This window comes from Bufo bufo, chromosome 8 (assembly GCF_905171765.1).
Source record: "Bufo bufo chromosome 8, aBufBuf1.1, whole genome shotgun sequence".
NCBI lineage: Eukaryota > Metazoa > Chordata > Amphibia > Anura > Bufonidae > Bufo > Bufo bufo.
Window position 1 is genome coordinate 19,041,958 of NC_053396.1, and position 19,285 is coordinate 19,061,242.

The following is a 19,285-nucleotide window of genomic DNA, read 5'->3' on the forward strand; positions in this document are numbered from 1 at the left end:
CACCTCCATTGGTCGCAGCTCAGTCCCATTCAAGTGACTGGGATTGAGCTACAAGTACAGCCTCTATACAATGTACAGCACTGTGCTTGGTATTCTGTGAGGAGGTTACAACGAGAGGCAGACCCCTACTGATCAGATATGGATGACCTGTCTTGAGGATAGGTCATCAATATGTGAGTCCTTGAAAAACCCTTTAAAGTCATGCTCCATTTCTGGAAGGGCCTAATAGGCTCTGGTATGTGGCACACATGGGCCATTAGCACGTCTGCCCCCATAATCACATTTCTGTGCCAATGAGTTTACAGCGAGAGAGTTGCCGTGAAGTGAAGCGAATGGGGCGGCTGCGGTTGCGACGACGAGCAGGTAAACCATGATGAGAAGGCTGCAGTGACCCGGCGTGCACCTTTTCTTCAACCAGCTGATCGGTGGGGCTGCCGGGTGTCTTACCTCTGCCGATCTGATATTGATGACCTATCCTCAGGATAGGTAATCAATAAAAATAACGTGGACAACCCCTTTTAATATATAATGCTTCAATATTCGTGTATTAGCGGTCCCCTAATAAGGGGACAGCCTGGGAATTGAACGTGGCCCTGGAAAAAAACGTTATGTTGTAGGGGGGTCCAAATTGACAGAAGCTGGGTCAACCAAGTAGGCATGGTCAGGAATACCATAGCACAAAATACCATCCCATCAGAACCATACACCACAGTGCGGCATTACATATTGCCCCAAAAGCTGTCAGTCTGGTCGCCATCAATAGATGCCACCTCCTTCTCCTCCAGTTTTCTCTGATTAAGATATGGAGCAGGGGGCTTAGGAGGTGAGATGCGGGTCATAGCAGTTGTGCGGTCGCTGGCCAGATACGTGAATACCTGATTCTCACAGCGTTACCCATCACTGAGAGCACATTATGTACCCGACCAGCGGCAAATAGGAGGGCTTGGGTGGCCCCTTGTGCATCGGCCCACTGGGAAATTTCCCAGTAAGGTTTATGGCCAATTCATCCCTAGTAGGGATGAGCGAACTTCAAGTTTCAGGCATATGCTGAATTGCGTTATGGAATCCGATACCACGGACGATAACGCAATTCCATTAAAGGCGTTGATCATCTTCTGGGGGTCTCTCGGCAGACTTGTCATGGCCAGACCTGCAGAGGGAAGCATATTTGCCTCCTTCGCTCCACTGCTGCAGCACTTGGGTCTCCCGCCATCCATATTCTGTTTGCCGCTGCTGCAGTGATCACCTGACCCCCAGATATTCTATATCCTTAGCGCCCAATTATTCATCAGCCCCATCACACATCGTTATTTCTTCTGTAACACATGTTCACACTTGTCTGTTTTCCTGACTTTACAGAAGGAGAGGAGAATTCTGCAGAACCGTCGCCTGGATCTTGATGCCTGTAAAGCACGACTGAAGAAAGCTAAAGCAGCGGAGGCGAAAGCCGCGGTAATGTCCCATCTGAGAATCATGTTGCTACGTGATGGGGGTAGGGGGTGCATGCATATTGGGGGTTGAAGGCGGCCATCTTTCCATATACTCCTCCCAGTTGACATGTGTCTACCTATTTGCCATCACTATTTTATTTTTTTTCTTTACTGTAGCTTTGGGGTTAAGGGGCTTTTAGTAGGATATCGGTGGTGAATGCTCCTATCATTGCGTCGTGTCTGTTCCATTATACACATCCCATCACATCAGACGAGAATTACCCATATCTCAATCTTCATACTACTTCTTTGGTGGTGCCGTGTTTGGCTGCTATTAACGTCCTCCCTTGTTGCGTTCTGTTTGCCCCTCACTAACCTTGTGGTGTTTTGTTTTCTGTTGTGTTTTTTTGTGATTTGCTCAGCTCGAGGGCGATGTGAGTATTTGTCGCTGAGGTCACATTGCGTGATTTCTTCTTTTTGCTTCCTTCTGTCCATCTGTAAACTTTTTTTATTTTCCGCTGCCCTCGTTATCGACCTTGTAGGATTGGGGGTCAGGGTGCGCTGGAGAATAATTATTTGGTGATGTAGAAATGAGGTCACTTGATACCTGCCCCATTAGACCATAAGATGTTATGAGGGGAGGGGGGCCCTCAGCTAATAAGCAGCGACTTCAAGCCCTCTTTACTGGTATTAGCCTGACAGATGTAGCAGAGCCAAGTTTGTCACTTGTCGCAGGATGTGGATTTCTATAGGACTGCAGTTGGAACAGGACAGCTAGCGCCTTGCAACGTCACATCAAGAGGTGCCGAGTGACAAACTCTACTGAAGCGCCTTGACTGGTTCAGCACTGCTACATCTGTTTTCCTAGTATTTTGTATACATCATATATACAATATGTGTATGTATTATCCCGTTCTGTTAATCCCCGGTTTCCCCGCTCCTCCGTGCATGGTCTATCCTGAAGTTTTGACACCATAATGGCCAGACTGGATTTTTGTATAACCAACTGGAATTCAAGATTCTGATTGTGTAGGTGCCAACCATGCCCGTAATCATGGCAATGAAGATATACAGATTGGAATCCACATAGTGTCCCTATGACAACACTGAATAGCCAAATTCCGGGGATGAAGTAGTTGTCATTGGGACATAGGCACACGACAGAATCGAAAACAAAAAAAAGGCCGTATTGAGACATGAGGCACAAATCTCCTCGTGCCTCACTGACGGTGTTATACGTTGCTGTGTAATTCGTTTCCGCTGGTAATGCCCGCCACCAGTTTGTGCCGGATGTCATTAGATTTGCGGTGCACTAGGATCCCCACCTCCTACCTGCTGTGACATTTCCATATCCCTGTGTCGTGCCTCCCTTAATTCTGCTCTTTGCATGTTGCCGGCCTCTCTGCGTTGTGCTTTGAAATTCTGCAGCTCAACTATTTTAACTGGACAGGAGATATCTATATGGAATTAGATGCCCCCGGGGACCCCCCGCTGTGCCCGCCTCATCCAGAATGGTTACGTGCATTAGAGTAGATTTATGTTGTGATCCCGGGGGTTCATTTAATAAAACTGTCCGTTTTGCAAAGTGTGCCCGGCGCTCATAGCAACCAACCAGTCCGGTGCCCACATCCATCAGAAGCCAAATTTCCCTTGTAAAGTTAAGAACTAGTCCTCGAGTCATCTACTTTCTATTAAAGTGGTATTTTTTTGTAATTTTCTTATTGCTGGCCTATCCTCAGGGTAGGTCATCAATATGTGATCGGTGGGGGGTCTGACTCGCAGCACCCCCGCCGATCAGCTGTTTGAGGAAGCCGCGGCGCTCATTGGACCACCGCCTCCTCGCAACATACCAAGCACAACGCCATCCATTTAATAGCGGCTGTGCTTGGTATCGCAGCTTAGCCCTATTCACTTGAATAGGAGTGAGCCAGCAATATACAGAGTTGTGTCTAGGCCATATGGCCGATGAGCGTGGCCTATGAAGCTGGCTAAGTGGTCACCGGAGCGCCGCAGCCTGTTTGTACAGCTGATCGGCGTGGGTGCCAAGAGTCAGACCCCGCCAATCTCATGCTGATGACCTATCCAGAGGATAGGCCATCAATTTGAAAATCGCAGAAAACCCCTTTAAGTTGCTAAAAATTAGCTCATACTGTCTCTAACAACCAGTCTGTCTTGTCTCCAGCTCAAAGCTGACTTGACAATGACATACGTACCAAGTTTTAGAAAGCCCCACCTTGGGAACGTCCCCCGAGTGCCCACTTTTGGGCAGGGTTTTGGAAACCCCACCTTTTTTTGAAGATCAATTTATGGTCCTGGCAAAATCTAGACTTTTGGCAAGTATTCAGTGAACTGAGGGCAGAGAATAGGAAAGTAGACTCTTTCTGCCCAAACCAAGATAATACATTCAGGTGGAGAACCACCTTACAATTTTGGACCTCTGGTTGGTTGCTGTGGACAACAAGGCCCTTTTTTCCCAGTGACTGTTTGGATGAGAAGGACCATTGGGTGTCAAGAATAGAAACTAGTGGAACCTAAAGATGGCGGTATCAACCCTAGCAGCCACTCTGTCCTCCATATTTATAAGAGACATGCGCCATTTGTATTGTTACAGCAGGTAGAAAACGCCAAGAAGAGTGAGCCAGCAATATACAGAATATATTCCTAATGTAGTGTCAGGATCTAGGGCGTGCCCCTTGTTATTGCTGCTCTTTGCCCCCCACCCTTTACCCGTCCGTGTTCATTTTTATTTTTTTTCATTTGTGTGTTTCTGTTTTCACATTCATGTTCTCCCTGCATGACATGAGCTCTGTTCCCCGCAGGCTTTGCCTGATTTTCAGGAGACCCGGCCTCGTAATTACGTACTGTCGGCCAGTGCGTCAGCGGTAAGATCAATCTAAACTCCTCCCCTTTCCTCAGCCCCTCGATTCCTATTAGCACCCCCTGGGATTGAAAAACTGTTTTTCTTTTAGACGGTTTCATAACTGTTCCCCATTTTCTGTGAGTAGTTCAGTAGTAAGACTCCAGCCTAATATTGGAGACACCATAGTTATATCATAAAATAAGCTGACTAGTCTCAGGACATTGATGGACTTGTTGGGTCTCTATGCTATCTGCACTCCTGGGGGGGGCGGGGTACAGATATCACTGGCAGAAATTAGGAACATCTGTTAGATTTATAGATCAATCCAGTTGTGCTGATTCATGGGAAGAACCTTGTGAGATTATGTGGCCATCAAGAATGATCAGGCACCGTAGGGTCAGCATGTTGTCCACGTACACGTGGTGGTTTGTCATGAACCCATGTCTTCGTTCAGTAGTGAAGAACGTCCAAAAAAAAACTTTGGCAATTGGGTTGAGACCATTTTGACCCAGTATGGTCCTTGCCGTTGTGTAGCCCTTGTATCTCTAGATGATGTTAGGGTACGTTCCCACCTCTACTTGACTGATCCGGCAGGCTATTGCAGCAGAGGACAGCCTGCCGGAGCTTACTAAATCCTACGTCCATTCACCGCCAGACCCCTTTGACTATTATGGTCACTCATGCTGGAAACTGTCTGGATCCCATTATAGTCAAAGGGGTCCAGCAGAGAACTGCAATATCCAGCTAGGCTGGATCCACAGGCTGTTCCAGTAACTAAAAGGAGGTGTGAACCTACCCTCCGTCTTGTCACGTTGGCTTGTGTCAGGTTGGTTGAAGGTCTCATGGTCCAACACTTCATTTTGGTATCATCCCTTCCACAAATACACTGCCACTAACTCCCATCCAGTATTATCTAGGTCCTTATGGAGAAGGCATGATTGTACAACCATCTCCATGATACCCTTATGGGGACTCCAAACCTTTGGTTGTACATAGTATGGGGGATTTGTGGGTTAGACATATATGATCTCTCATGGATGCACCTTGTGGACCTTGCCATGCCCAAATGATGGCAGCTAAGCACATCCAAGTAGGACAGTTCCTGGGCAAAAACAATGTGAAGGACCTAATTTAAGTGCAAAATAGTAATGATTTGATGGGTTAGGTATTGCATATTTAAGTTAGTATTTGGGGGGGGACTCAAATCCCTAAGGACCTATGTAAATTATGACATTCCATTGTTCAATGCCCCAACTTAACCCTTCCCTTTCCTTCCCATCTGTGAACCATCACTGGCTGTTGTGTTTTGTTGAGTGCCTATGACGTATCTCAGACTCATCTCTCCTGTTACTCTGTGACTGCAGCTTTGGAGTGACGAGGTGGACAAGGTAAGCACACCCAAGACTACGCCGAGGACTAATGTTGTGCCCTATGCTCCTCTGAAATTGTTTCCCGATTAAAATCAGGCCTCTCGTTCTGTGTCTTCAGAAAATCCCATCACTACACAGTCCACAGAATCCGACTCCAGGTCCTGCAGCGGTATAAATACTGACTGCGTTTACCATCGCGTTTCCTCAGGATTATGGGGATGGATGATATAGAAGTCTACAGTCCCGTTATTAGCTAGAGGTAGTGGTTGGCTGCATTGTCTTTTATTAGGATTAAAAGATGTCTGCCCCATCCCCCCCTCCATCTCACACCTCTCCAGATCTACGTATGATATTGACCCTGCTTCTCACAAGCTGTACGTTTATAGGTTTTCCACTGTTCTACAGTTTGGGCTTTGTTTTTGTTTGCCATCCCTTTAATTTAACAGGTTGAGGAGAGGAGGACCCTAACGTTCTTCAGAAATCATCTCCCATATCTCTAGTTGTAAGGATGTCCAGAGTAATAGATGTGTAAATAATATAGGCAGCTCTTCTAATAACCTAAAGTGCCTGCTCCAGGGTAGTGGACCCTTAAGCCCCTCTCTGATACCGTGATGATGCAGAGAGCCAAGGGAACAGTAGTCGGTTATATACGATTCAGCCTCTCGCATAAATCTAATTTCCTTTCTCCGAATAGTAGAAGTACTTGCCCTTTAAATTATTTTTAATTGAAATCCAAAGATCGTCTGTATTGCATATAGCCAGAGGTGTGGGGTTTGTAGGCGTAGATAGGGATTCAGCATGGGGGTGCGCAAAACACTTCCGTCACCTGAGTGGGCCTCCAACCCAGGTAAAGCCACATCATGACCACTACGAATACACCTTACGTAGTGTTCACGCCCCCTGTGTGTCCTCTAGACAGTAATAATGACCCTTTTGAATCCCCTAGATAATGACCTCTGTGAGTGATGTGGTGACATCGTTGTGCCACCTGTGCCGGGATGCTGACATACTGTGCACGTTCTGGCGTCCTATGCTGAACTGGCCAGCAGTTTACAAGATGGAGGCTGGGACACGCACATGCTTCAACTATATCGGCGTCCTGCAGATGTTGATACCTTTTGAGAGAGGTGCCCGTCCTGATAGATCCCACCATGCAAGTGGGCCTGGGACTGCTGCACCCCTGCATTCAGGTGCGATCTACATCCCATGCATGTGAATGGATTTTCTACAGCTCCATTAACATACAGTACAGACCAAAAGTTTGGACACACCTTCTCATTTAAAGAGTTTTCTTTATTTTCATGACTATGAAGGCATCAAAACTATGAATTAACACATGTGGAATTATATACATAACAAACAAGTGTGAAACAACTGAAAATATGTAATATTCTAGGTTCTTCAAAGTAGCCACCTTTTGCTTTGATTACTGCTTTGCACACTCTTGGCATTCTCTTGATGAGCTTCAAGAGGTAGTCCCCTGAAATGGTTTTCACTTCACAGGTGTGCCCTGTCAGGTTTAATAAGTGGGATTTCTTGCCTTATAAATGGGGTTGGGACCATCAGTGGCGTTGAGGAGAAGTCAGGTGGATACACAGCTGATAGTCCTTCTGAATAGACTGGCAAGAAAAAAGCAGCTAAGTAAAGAAAAACGAGTGGCCATCATTACTTTAAGAAATGAAGGTCAGTCAGTCAGCCGAAAAATTGGGAAAACTTTGAAAGTAAGGGCTATTTGACCATGAAGGAGAGTGATGGGGTGCTGCGCCAGATGACCTGGCCTCCACAGTCACCGGACCTGAACCCAATCAAGATGGTTTGGGGTGAGCTGGACCGCAGAGTTAAGCCAAAAGGGCCAACAAGTGCTAAGCATCTCTGGGAACTCCTTCAAGACTGTTGGAAGACCATTTCAGGGGACTACCTCTTGAAGCTCATCAAGAGAATGCCAAGAGTGTGCAAAGCAGTAATCAAAGCAAAAGGTGGCTACTTTGAAGAACCTAGAATATGACATATTTTCAGTTGTTTCACACTTGTTTGTTATGTATACAATTCCACATGTGTTAATTCATAGTTTTGATGCCTTCATAGTCATGAAAATAAAGAAAACTCTTTGAATGAGAAGGTGTGTCCAAACTTTTGGTCTGTACTGTACATCGGAAACTTACTGCGGTGGAAAAATACGCCACTGAACGACAGTGGGGCTTATCCTGTTATGGATCCACCACATTGCAAACTGTCAGGGCATGAGGTGATTGACCACCAGGATCTATGCACATCCATCCTGTAAGTGAGGTCACTTCTATATCCTCACCTCCCATGTCCCCCGTGCACTGTGTATTGTGGACTTTTTTGAGGCACATATTCAAGATGCCCTGCTAATATTTCTTGTAAGGCCTACATCTCTGAGGGCACGTGTGATACGTAGACTAATATATAGACATCCAGATATAGGACTGCAGGAGCCACCTGTTTGATTGCCGTTTAAGCTCCTATGTTCCCCATTTTGTTGATTGCTGCTTCCCTCCCAGCATGATCCTCTCCACCTTCAGTAGGATGCACGTACTCATCCGTAGGGATGGGCGCTTCTATCTCCGAGGCTTCATGTGACCATGTCCAGTCATGCATTCTGCTTCTCTTGTGTCACCAGGACTTTCCTGTAATGTGAGCCTGTCATGTGGAGGCAGCCATATTGAACACTACGAGCCCACCTTTACTAGACCCTAGTGATGTCACAGAGGGACACCATCACTGGTTTCTAGTGGAGAATTTTCATGGCTGCCTTCACTGCTCATCCATAGTTTTCATACTGTAAGACTCACTGCATATGAAGAACCCAGGTTTAGCTGAAGGTCAAGAGGAAAATCCACCCAGTTATTCTGGACAATTAGAAGTAGAAATATTTTAGCGATGTGTCTTATAGTCAGGAAAATAAAATTTTTACACTGTAAGACTCGCTGCATATGAAGAACCCACGTTTAGCTGGAGGTCAAGAGGAAAATCCATCTAGTTATTCTGGACAATTAGACGCAGATATATTTTAGTGATGTGTCTTATAGTCAGGAAAATTCTGTGCATATTAATTATGCAATCGCTGAATATCCCTTTTAATTGGCATGATCCAACCTGTTCCTTGTGGAAAGAACCCCTCTTTCTGAAACCTGATGGGATGGAGGAGAGGACGGGATGGATGATGAAACCACTTTACATGCAATGATGGTGTCATGATCCGAAGGAAGAAGCCCAGTCCAATGGGTGGTGGCATGTTGCCCTAAATCTACTACGGTGCCTTGTCCTGGAGCCGCCACCCAGGATACTCACCGTGGCAGATTGTGAACTTCATGGTGATCTGATCCAGCTCAGATCTATGGTGGCTTGTCCCATCAAACAGTAGGACTATACACTGTCATGGGTGACTTGTCCAACCAGGCCGAAAAGGAGAGGGCACCATCAAAAGTCCGAGAGGGGCAAGTGGCACAAAAGTGAATTTTGATATCCGCTCACAGAGTAAGCTGTTATATTTGCACTGACCCATCAGAGTTTTTGACCTCTCATACATAGGTCCTCTGTCCACCATAAACCGATCTCTGGTGAAGGTCGCCTGCATCCAGGAGACACAGTATGAGCTCCATCTATGTAAATTACTAATTTCCAATCGAAAGGTTTTGGCTACATTGCTTTTATGATAGTCGTTCTTCTGCTGTAATATTAATACTTGGCTACAGACGATATCTCTTCCTATTGACCTGAAAGAAATGTCAGGAGCGGCCAGGTCACACAGGTGGATTATCTGCCTAATGTATTTACCGTGCTGGATGTATGGAATGTATTCTGGGTAATCCCGCACATTACTGGAGTTTTCTGGCTGGAAAATACATCATGCAGATGGTATATCTGTGTGACATATGCCTTTGGGCTACCCCTTTGGAGCCACCTTACAGGGCAATATAATAACTCAATCAGCTAAAAAAAAATGTCATGCTTAAAGTAAAAAAAAAAAAAAACGGTATTCTAGGCTCTCTGCTTGGTATATGTGACAAACAGCTGATCAGCGCGGGTGCCGGGAGTCAAACCCCCACCGATCAGACATTGTTCATCTATCCTGAGAATAGGTTATTGATTTTTTTGCCTTTTTGTTAATGAATTTCAGGCTGCCTTCAGCCACCACTAGGGGGAGCCGACTGCTTACTGTTATACTGTACAATCAATAAAAAAAATACAGTAACCTCCCTCTAGTGGTGGCTGCCGGTATGTCATAAATGACATCTGAGTCTATGCAGGGGATTGGGAGGTTTGTATCAAAAAACTGATCTCGGGCCAATAGATATACAGTACAGACCAAAAGTTTGGACACACCTTCTCCTTCAAAGAGTTTTCTTTATTTTCATGACTATGAAGGCATCAAAACTATGAATTAACACATGTGGAATTATATACATAACAAACAAGTGTGAAACAACTGAAAATATGTCATATTCTAGGTTCTTCAAAGTAGCCACCTTTTGCTTTGATTACTGCTTTGCACACTCTTGGCATTCTCTTGATGAGCTTCAAGAGGTAGTCACCTGAAATGGTCTTCCAACAGTCTTGAAGGAGTTCCCAGAGATGCTTAGCACTTGTTGGCCCTTTTGCCTTCACTCTGCGGTCCAGCTCACCCCAAACCATCTCGATTGGGTTCAGGTCCGGTGACTGTGGAGGCCAGGTCATCTGGCGCAGCACCCCGTCACTCTCCTTCATGGTCAAATAGCCCTTACTTTCAAAGTTTTCCCAATTTTTCGCCTGACTGACTGACCTTCATTTCTTAAAGTAATGATGGACACTCGTTTTTCTTTACTTAGCTGCTTTTTTCTTGCCATAATACCAATTCTAACAGTCTATTCAGTAGGACTATCAGCTGTGTATCCACCTGACTTCTCCTCAACGCAACTGATGGTCCCAACCCCATTTATAAGGCAAGAAATCCCACTTATTAAACCTGACAGGGCACACCTGTGAAGTGAAAACCATTTCAGGGGACTACCTCTTGAAGCTCATCAAGAGAATGCCAAGAGTGTGCAAAGCAGTAATCAAAGCAAAAGGTGGCTACTTTGAAGAACCTAGAATATGACATATTTTCAGTTGTTTCACACTTGTTTGTTATGTATATAATTCCACATGTGTTAATTCATAGTTTTGATGCCTTCAGTGTGAATCTACAATTTTCATAGTCATGAAAATGAAGAAAACTCTTTGAATGAGAAGGTGTGTCCAAACTTTTGGTCTGTACTGTATATTATGAATTTAACGGGCAAGAGAATATGATGGCAGAGGTAGAAATTATCTATATCACTAGCAATTCACTAATGAGATAATTGTTCTTAGCTCTGTGAGACAATTGCAGGGGATATAGGGAATTACTATTGAGGGATTTTCTCCTATAGTATGTGGCTCCATTAGGACCTTCCAGCTGAGTGCAGTCCGGTTTACAAACGTATTTTCTTTCCGTGTCCGTTACGTTTTGTTTTTTTTGCGGACTGTTTATGGAACCATTAATTTCAATGGGTCCGCAAAAAAAAAAAAGAAAAAAGGAAGGTATTTCCGTTCCGCAAAAAAATAGAACATGTCCTATTATTGTCCGCATTACGGACAAGGATAGGACTGTTCTATTAGGGGCCGGCTGTTCCGTTCCGGAATGCACACGGACGTCCTACATATTTTTTGCGGACTGCAAAATACATACGGTCGTGTGCACGAGGTCCTATCCTGTTAATGTGGAGGCGATTAATTTCTCTTGCAGGCAGAACATGAACTGCGAGTGGCTCAGACGGAGTTTGACCGTCAGGCAGAAGTGACCAGACTGCTCCTGGAAGGGATCAGCAGCACTCACGTGAGTCTATGTACGGTGTATACCAGCGTCATGTATCAGCAGTTTTCTGGGTACAATCATTTGGTGGTGGCAGCGCTAAAGAAGTCTTCCCCAGAAAATGAAGTTATCAACTGGATAGGGGATAACTTGGATTGATGGGCTCCAACCCGTGGGAGTGAACTGTAATAAAGACCATGATTCGGGTTCCGGAGAGGAGAAGTAATGCAGGATGAGGTAGAGCTACACTTTAATGTGAACCAGGACTTTTTGTGCATTTTGACTCCGCAATAATCATTATGATCATTTGGAAATGAATGAATTGTAAGGATTATTGGTACATATGTACAAGGGGGTGTGCACCCTGGGTAGACCTGCAAAGGGACGCATACTTAGGGCGGGTTCGCATTAGCGTTAGAGATTCCGTTATAACCCTTTAAGAGGCATTCCGTTTTGCTCCGTCCTAATACATTTCTATGGACACAAATAACGGTTCCATTTTTTTAGTTTTTTTCGTTATGCATGGCGGGAAAAAAAAAATCTTGTCGACAGGACATTTTTTTATTTTTTTTTCTGTCATGCATAACGAAAAAAAAACTAAAAACTGAGCTGTTATTTGCGCCCATAGAAATGTATTAGGACGCAGCAAAACGCAATGCCTTTTGAAAGGGTTCCGGTTTGCATTCCGTTATAACGGAATCTCTTCGGGCTCGAGCGGATGCCGTGCGGGTAATCTGCTGCGTGAAAGAGAACCAAGCCCCGCTCCGGACAGCAGAGGCACGGAGCATTGACATGATTGATAACGCTCCGCGCCTCTCTGTGACCTTTCTACTACAAAATGACAGTGAGATAAAGTTGTCACCGTGATTTTGTAGCAAAAAGGTCACAGAGAGGCGCGGAGCGTTATCAATCTCTGCTGCCTTGAACGGGGCTTGGGTCTCTTTCGCGCAGCAGATTACCCGCACGGGATCCGCTCGTGTGAAAGAGCCCTAATGCGATCCCGTTCCAAAGGCCTCCACTGTACTCCTTGGATGTAAACTTCCTATGTGACGCCGCCGCTGCTGCAGCCAATCGCTGGTCACAGGGGTGCAATGTGTGACCATTTCTCAGGACAAAAGTGGAGCGGGGAGACCGTGATGAAGGGATGGAGCCGCTGAAGCAGGTGAGTATGCTCACCTTCCAAGGTCTGCTAAAACCCTTTTTCCACAAAAAGATGCACAACCCCTTTAAAGGGTTATTCTCCTCTCAACCATTATGGCTGATCCACTGGGTCCCCATGTCATGGCTGCTGTGAATGGAGAGGTGGCCCAGCTCTCTCCATTCATTTCTAAGAGAGTTCCAAAAACAGTGGAACATTGGAAGATGGGAACGAGTGTTTAATATCTGACAAGGATGTGTGTGCAGGCAGTAACCTTGCCGACACATAGCTCTACATAGGAGCTGTAGACACCTAACGGTTGCTTTATTTTAGATGCATTGGAGCAGAATGAATTGTAAATGTGGACGTCGCCTGTAGTAGAAAAATGAAATGGGTTCTTGTGCCTCTATAGATGGGAAGATGCTGATTGACCTGGAAGTGTCAGTAAACGGTTAATTCCCAGCAGATCTGCCTCTGTATTTCTAACGTTTCTTCCCTGTTTACCCAGGGGTTTCAACCATGACATAGGAAACCCTATCCTGGAAAAAGAGCCTTACGTCCCCTGCCGTGTCTTCCACAGGTCAATCACCTCCGCTGCCTGCACGAGTTTGCCGAGGCCCAAGCGACATACTATGCTCAGTGCTACCAGTATATGGTGGACCTGCAGAAACAACTGGGCAGGTACGTGACCGAGGAAGCAGAGGGCAGGGATCGACCACCTTCCACATCCTCCAGCTGCTGGGAAACTACAACTCCCAGCAGTCATACTTGCTCAGCTGTTCTTGTTACTCCCATAGAAGTGAATGGAGGATTCTGGAAGGTGTCGTTTCAGAACGGCTGGCGTTGCCGAGTCTCTCACACAGGCTATCGGCAGCCATCACTAGGGGGAGCTTGCTGCATATGAGTTTATACTATCCCACGGACTTCAATGGGAGCTGTAGAAATCCATATGCAGTAAGCTCTTGTTTGTGTCAGCCGGCCACGTGTTGGGTCTCCTGGAAAATAATTCTAAGGCCTCATGCACATGACCGTATGTATTTCGCGATCCACAAAAAAAATACGGATGACGTCTGTGTGCATTCCGTATTTTGCGGAAACGGAACAGCTGGCCTCTAATACAACAGTACTATCCTTGTCCGTAATGCGGACAAGAATAGGACATGTTCTATTTTTTTGCGGGACGGAAATACGGAGATGGAATGCACACATTGAAATGAATGGTTCCGTATACGGTCCGCAAAAAAAACAGAGCGGACACGGAAATAAAATACGTTCGTGTGCATGAGCCCTAAAAGAGAGATTCCAGTTTTAGCCTATAGCCGTTGTTCTTTGCACATGGAAATGTTATTGCATTTTCCGTATATTCAGCATCAGTTCTTCACTTATATCAGAATCTTCGCTTTTCTGCCTCCATTTTTCTAGTCATGTGACAGGCACACAGGTGCACAACTCGTTACAACACATAAATCTGATTACTGCCCTGTAATTGGTCCTGCACCTCTATGTCCATCACATGACTAGGACAGACCTGTATACGCTGGAAGTAAACAGTGAGGGTTTCTATTCAATGACAGCAAGCAGTAATCTTAAACTATGAAGTATCAATACAGGAAGTGGGAAAGTGTATAACACTTCATAGTAACATAGTTTATAAGGCGGAAAACAGTCCTCCATCCATCCATCCAGTTCGGCCTGTTATCCTGCAAGTTGATCCAGAGGAAGGCAAAAAAAAAACTGAGGTAGAAGCCAATTTTCCCCACTTTAGGCTACATGCACACGACCGTTGTGTGTTTTGCGGTCCGCAAATCGCGGATCCGCAAAACACAGATGGCGTCCGTGAGCGTTACGCAATTTGCGGAACGGCACGGACAGCCTTTAATATAACTGCCTATTCTTGTCCGCAAAGCGCGACAGGTTATATATTTTTTGCGGGGCTACGGAACGGAGCAACGGATGCGGACAGCACACAGAGTGCTGTCCGCATCTTTTGCGGTCCCATTGAAGTGAATGGGTCTGCATCCGAGCCGCCAAAACTGCGGCTCAGATGTGGACCAGAACAACGGCCGTGTACATGAGGCCTTAGGGGAATAAAATTCCTTCCCGACTCCAATCAGGCATCAGAATATCTCCCTGGATCCCCGACCCCTCTCTAGTAGCTATAGCCTGTAATATTATTACACTCCAGAAATACATCCAGGCCCCTCTTGAATTCCTTTATTGTACTCACCATCACCACCTCCTCAGGCAGAGAGCTCCATAGTCTCACTGCTCTTACCGGAAAGAATCCTCTTCTATGTTTGTGTACAAACCTTCTGTCCTCCAGACGCAGAGGATGTCCCCTCGTCACAGTCACAGTCCTGGGGATAAATAGATGATGGGAGAGATCTCTGTACTGACCCCTGATATATTTATACATAGTAATTAGATCTCCCCTCAGTCGTCTTTTTTCTAAAGTGAATAACCCTAATGTTGATAATCTTTCAGGGTACTGTAGTCCCCCCCCCCATTCCAGTTATTACTTTAGTTGCCCTCCTCTGGACCCTCTCCAGCTCTGCTATGTCTGCCTTGTTCACAGGAGCCCAGAACTGTACACAGTACTCTATGTGTGGTCTGACCAGTGATTTGTAAAGTGGCAGGACTATGTTCTCATCACAGGCATCTATGCCCCTTCTGATGCAACCCATTATCTTATTGGCCTTGGCAGCAGCTGCCTGACACTGGTTTTTGCAGCTTAGTTTGCTGTTCACTAAAATTCCTAGATCCTTTTCCATGTCAGTGTTACCCAGTGTTTTATCATTTAGTATGTACGGGTGACTTGCATTATTCCTTCCCATGTGCATAACCTTACATTTGTCATTCATTATACTAACGCTACATGCACACAACCATATGTGTTTTGCGGTATGCAAATTTCGGATCCGCAAAAAAAAAACGAATGACATCCATATGCCATCTGTTTTTTTTTTGTTATTTTTCCAATCCATTGTAACAATGCCTAAAACGGACAAGAATAGGACATGTTCTATTTTTTTTGCAGGGCTACGGAACGGACATAATGATGCGGACAGCACACGGTGTGCTGTCTGCATTATTTGCAGACCCATTGAAATAAATGCGTCCGCATCCTATCCGCAAAAAAAAACTGAATGGATACGGAAACAAACAAAGTTCGTGTGCATGTAGCCTAAGAATATTTTTTTTTTGCTGGGATCAGAATACCCCTTTAAAAACGGGCAACTATAATTTAAAGAAGACCTGCTACATCTATTGAAATACTGGTATTCCCTATGGCTGCTGTAACCTTAGACCGGCTGTCCACACCTGCACCAGATTTATCACAGGGGGGTGGAGGGTAAATCTTTTGCAGGGAGAGACCTACTTCTCTGACTATACCAACTACCTTATTAGTTGTCTCAGTTTTGGTGCAGAATTGACCCCAGAGAAACCCAACCCCTTGTCAAGCAAGCTCGATGTGCCAAATGGCACCCATGTTTAGACAGATGTTTGGCACAGACATTAGTAAATCTGGCCTGTGTTGTTCCTCAGTTATGGCTCCTAGAAATGCATAAATGGTGGTATTTCCAGCCACGCCCTTTAGTCTGTATGTAATATTGGAACATGTATGTGCACGTGGCGATTTACTATAAATGAATAGTATTTATTTTAAACCCAATCTACATCAATCTCACAAATGTCAGCCCCAGGGCCTATAATGGAAAGAAAATGCTTTGGCGATTGTATCTCTCTTTCTCTATTTTGCAGTTTGTTCCCTTATGGTCCAGACCAATGATCCACAGCGTGTGGCCCTCCGGCTGGGGAGATGACTCCCATCTTGTCCGGACAGCCACAGGCTGCAGACCACTGGTCCACGGCCTCCGTTTTCCATTACAAATTGCCAATAATCTCTCTCTCCTCCCTTTATGCTTCCAGTTCCAGGGGTGAGGTGTAAGTATGGTATATCATACATGACGGTCAGCACATGATGTTGCATGTTTATATGTATCTGGGGGGGAGGGGACATGGTGCATGCCACGTATTCATAGTACGAGAATAAACGGCATCTATTCACATACGTATGCATCCTAGAGCGTAACGTCACGGGGACCCAATGAGGTTAGGGATTGTCTCGGGATCAGTGAGTATTGGTAATATTTTATTTTATAAATCCTTTCTGCCCTTTTTCAAATAGTTTTTCTTTCTCCACCGGACAACCCTTGGTGTTGTAGAATGCCACTGACAGGAGATGCAGTCCTCGGGAAGAGTAAGGCCCCGCGCGTGCGATGTGTGTAGTGAACTGAATCCTGACCCATTCATTTCAAATAGGTCTGTGTACATGAGCGGGTTTTTTCATGCATCACTTCTGCGTTGCGTGAGAATCGCAGCCCGTTCTATATTCTGTGATTTTCACGCAGCCCTGGACTCATAGAAGGGAATAAGGCTTGACGGTTGCTAAGAGATGTCGTTTGTAAACCTTGTGAAAAACCGCATCAAAACGCATTGCACCCGTGCGGAAAAAAAAAACGGAAGCACTGAACGCAATTCCAGATAAAACTAAATGAACTTGCTTGCAAAATGGTGCGCGTTTCACTGAACACATCCTGGCACAATCTGCATCGTTCGTGTGAAAGAGGCCTAAAGGTTGTATTAGAGATGTTTCACACGAGCGAGTCCATTGCGGGAATCGCGCTCTGTGTGTGAGCGCGATCTTCCGTTCTGGACTTGTAGGAGCGCACAACCTTAGGCTACATGCACACGACCGTTGTGTGTTTTGCGGTCCGCGGATCTGCAAAACACGGATGGCGTCCGTGCGCATTCCGCAATTTGCAGAACGGCACGGACAGCCTTTAATATAACTGCCTATTCTTGTCCGCAAAGCATGGACAAGAATAGGACATGTTCTATATTTTTTTTACGGAGCAACGGATGCGGACAGCACACGGAGTGCTGTCCGCATCTTTTGCGGCCCCATTGAAGTGAAGGGGTTCGCATCCGAGCCACCAAAACAACAGCCGTGTGCATGAGGCCTTATACTGATTTATAATGCTATGTGCCTCTGCATGACCTGTCACTGTGACTCTATAAATCCGTATAACGCAGTGCACTATACTGCAAGATGAGCAGCGTCCAGAACAGAATCGGAGAGTGATTTCCGCACTGCTCGTGTGAAACAGCCCAATCAGTCAACCAGGTCATCGCTAACGAGCGTTCATAGTAATTAGTGATGTGTGATCAGGCCACACTCAACCTTCAAGACCTTGTGCTGTAACAGCCAGCAAAAAAAAAACATGGCCCCATTTATTCCAGGCATCTGATCTCAGTGGGAAAACCGCAGCATAATACAGCAAAGTGAATGAGATTTGACAAATCTCGTGTACACTTAGTTTTTTTTTTCTGTAGGTGCGGCTTTTAAAATCTGCAATTGCAATTCCACAACTTCTGTAGAGCGTTTTTTTTCCCCACATAGACATCAATGAGGTTGTTAACAAACAAAAAATCTCCAATAAAAACATGCTAAATAGTGCAGATTATCTGCACCGTGTGCAGTCGCATCTTACTGGTTCATGCCCGAGAAGGGAACCATCACTGTAAGGGGGCAGGGGCGTGGAAACCGCAGTACTCACCGATCCATCACTTACCGGGTCCCTGCCCCCCTCAGCCAATCACCACCTAAAGGAAATGAAAACCTTCAAGATTAAACGGTTCACTTCCAGCACCGCTGGTTATGAATGGACTCCCTTCCTCTACAGGATAACCAGCGTGCACCTTTGTCCTTACAGATTTCCATCGACGTTTGTGGGGAACGCAGACGCCGTCGTCCCCTCTCTCAGCAGCACCTCCCCTCCAGCCGCCACTCTCCCCTTGCTCCAAGCCGTAAGTCCCAACCCTGCAGACGGGACCCTGAATCCAGCAGACGTCAAACCACCTGCGAGTGGCACGCGAAAAGCAAAAGTACTATACGACTACGAGGCAGCAGACAGCACTGAGCTTCGCCTCATGGCCGACGAGGTGAGAGGAGGATGCTGAGCCTGTTCCTATGTGGTGTATATTAGGATTTCTTATCGTTAGCCATGTCCTTTCCTCTTCCAGTTAATCACGGTGTACAGCCTCCCTGGCATGGACCCAGACTGGCTCATTGGAGAGAGGGGGAACCAGAAAGGCAAAGTCCCCGTTACGTACCTGGAACTCCTCAGTTAGACTGAAGGCTGCGGCTGTGCAGAATCTCTCAACAAGCCAATCGCCCCTTGGGGCTGCTGCTTCTTCTTCTTCAAGTTTCCCTTTGTCTGTCCTTGCAAATCCTTTCTTCACCAGTCCCCTTTACTGTGTTTGATCAGCCTCCGCAGTTTATAATCGCTTCCAGCATATAAGAGGTTAAGCACCATTGCTCAATGTGTCATTGAATGATCCTGCTGTTGAGGGAGCAGCCCGGGGGCGAACCCATCATGCTTGCACTAAAGTCACAGATTTCAATGGTCTCTGCCATACACTCCTACCCCTCAGGTCTGTCCCGAAATCTTGTTTTAACCTAAAATGTCGGTCCCAATTCTGAACACCCAATGTGGAATGCAACAGGTGGAAGAGTGCACTGCGGGGGCCAGAGCTGGGTCCGTGGTAGTGTCCACGTAATAAGATCACTTTATCACCGCTATGCAG

The 19,285-nt window shown here is 45.8% G+C and overlaps 1 protein-coding gene across 2 annotated transcripts in view; it reads left to right on the plus strand.

Moving 5' to 3' along the window:
- Positions 1-18,972, plus strand: part of SH3GLB2 (SH3 domain containing GRB2 like, endophilin B2) — a 43,474-nt gene extending 24,502 nt beyond the window's left edge. The window contains exons 5-11 of one of the 2 annotated variants that reach the window (XM_040405638.1): positions 1,360-1,452; positions 4,250-4,312; positions 5,655-5,678; positions 11,431-11,520; positions 13,215-13,315; positions 18,412-18,640; positions 18,722-18,972. In XM_040405638.1, coding sequence (XP_040261572.1) covers positions 1,360-1,452; positions 4,250-4,312; positions 5,655-5,678; positions 11,431-11,520; positions 13,215-13,315; positions 18,412-18,640; positions 18,722-18,829 — 708 coding nt within the window. In that variant the 3' untranslated portion in view covers positions 18,830-18,972. The remainder of the gene's footprint in view (positions 1-1,359; positions 1,453-4,249; positions 4,313-5,654; positions 5,679-11,430; positions 11,521-13,214; positions 13,316-18,411; positions 18,641-18,721) is intronic. The other variant, XM_040405639.1, reaches the window with a different exon arrangement.
- Positions 18,973-19,285: the final 313 nt, after the last annotated feature.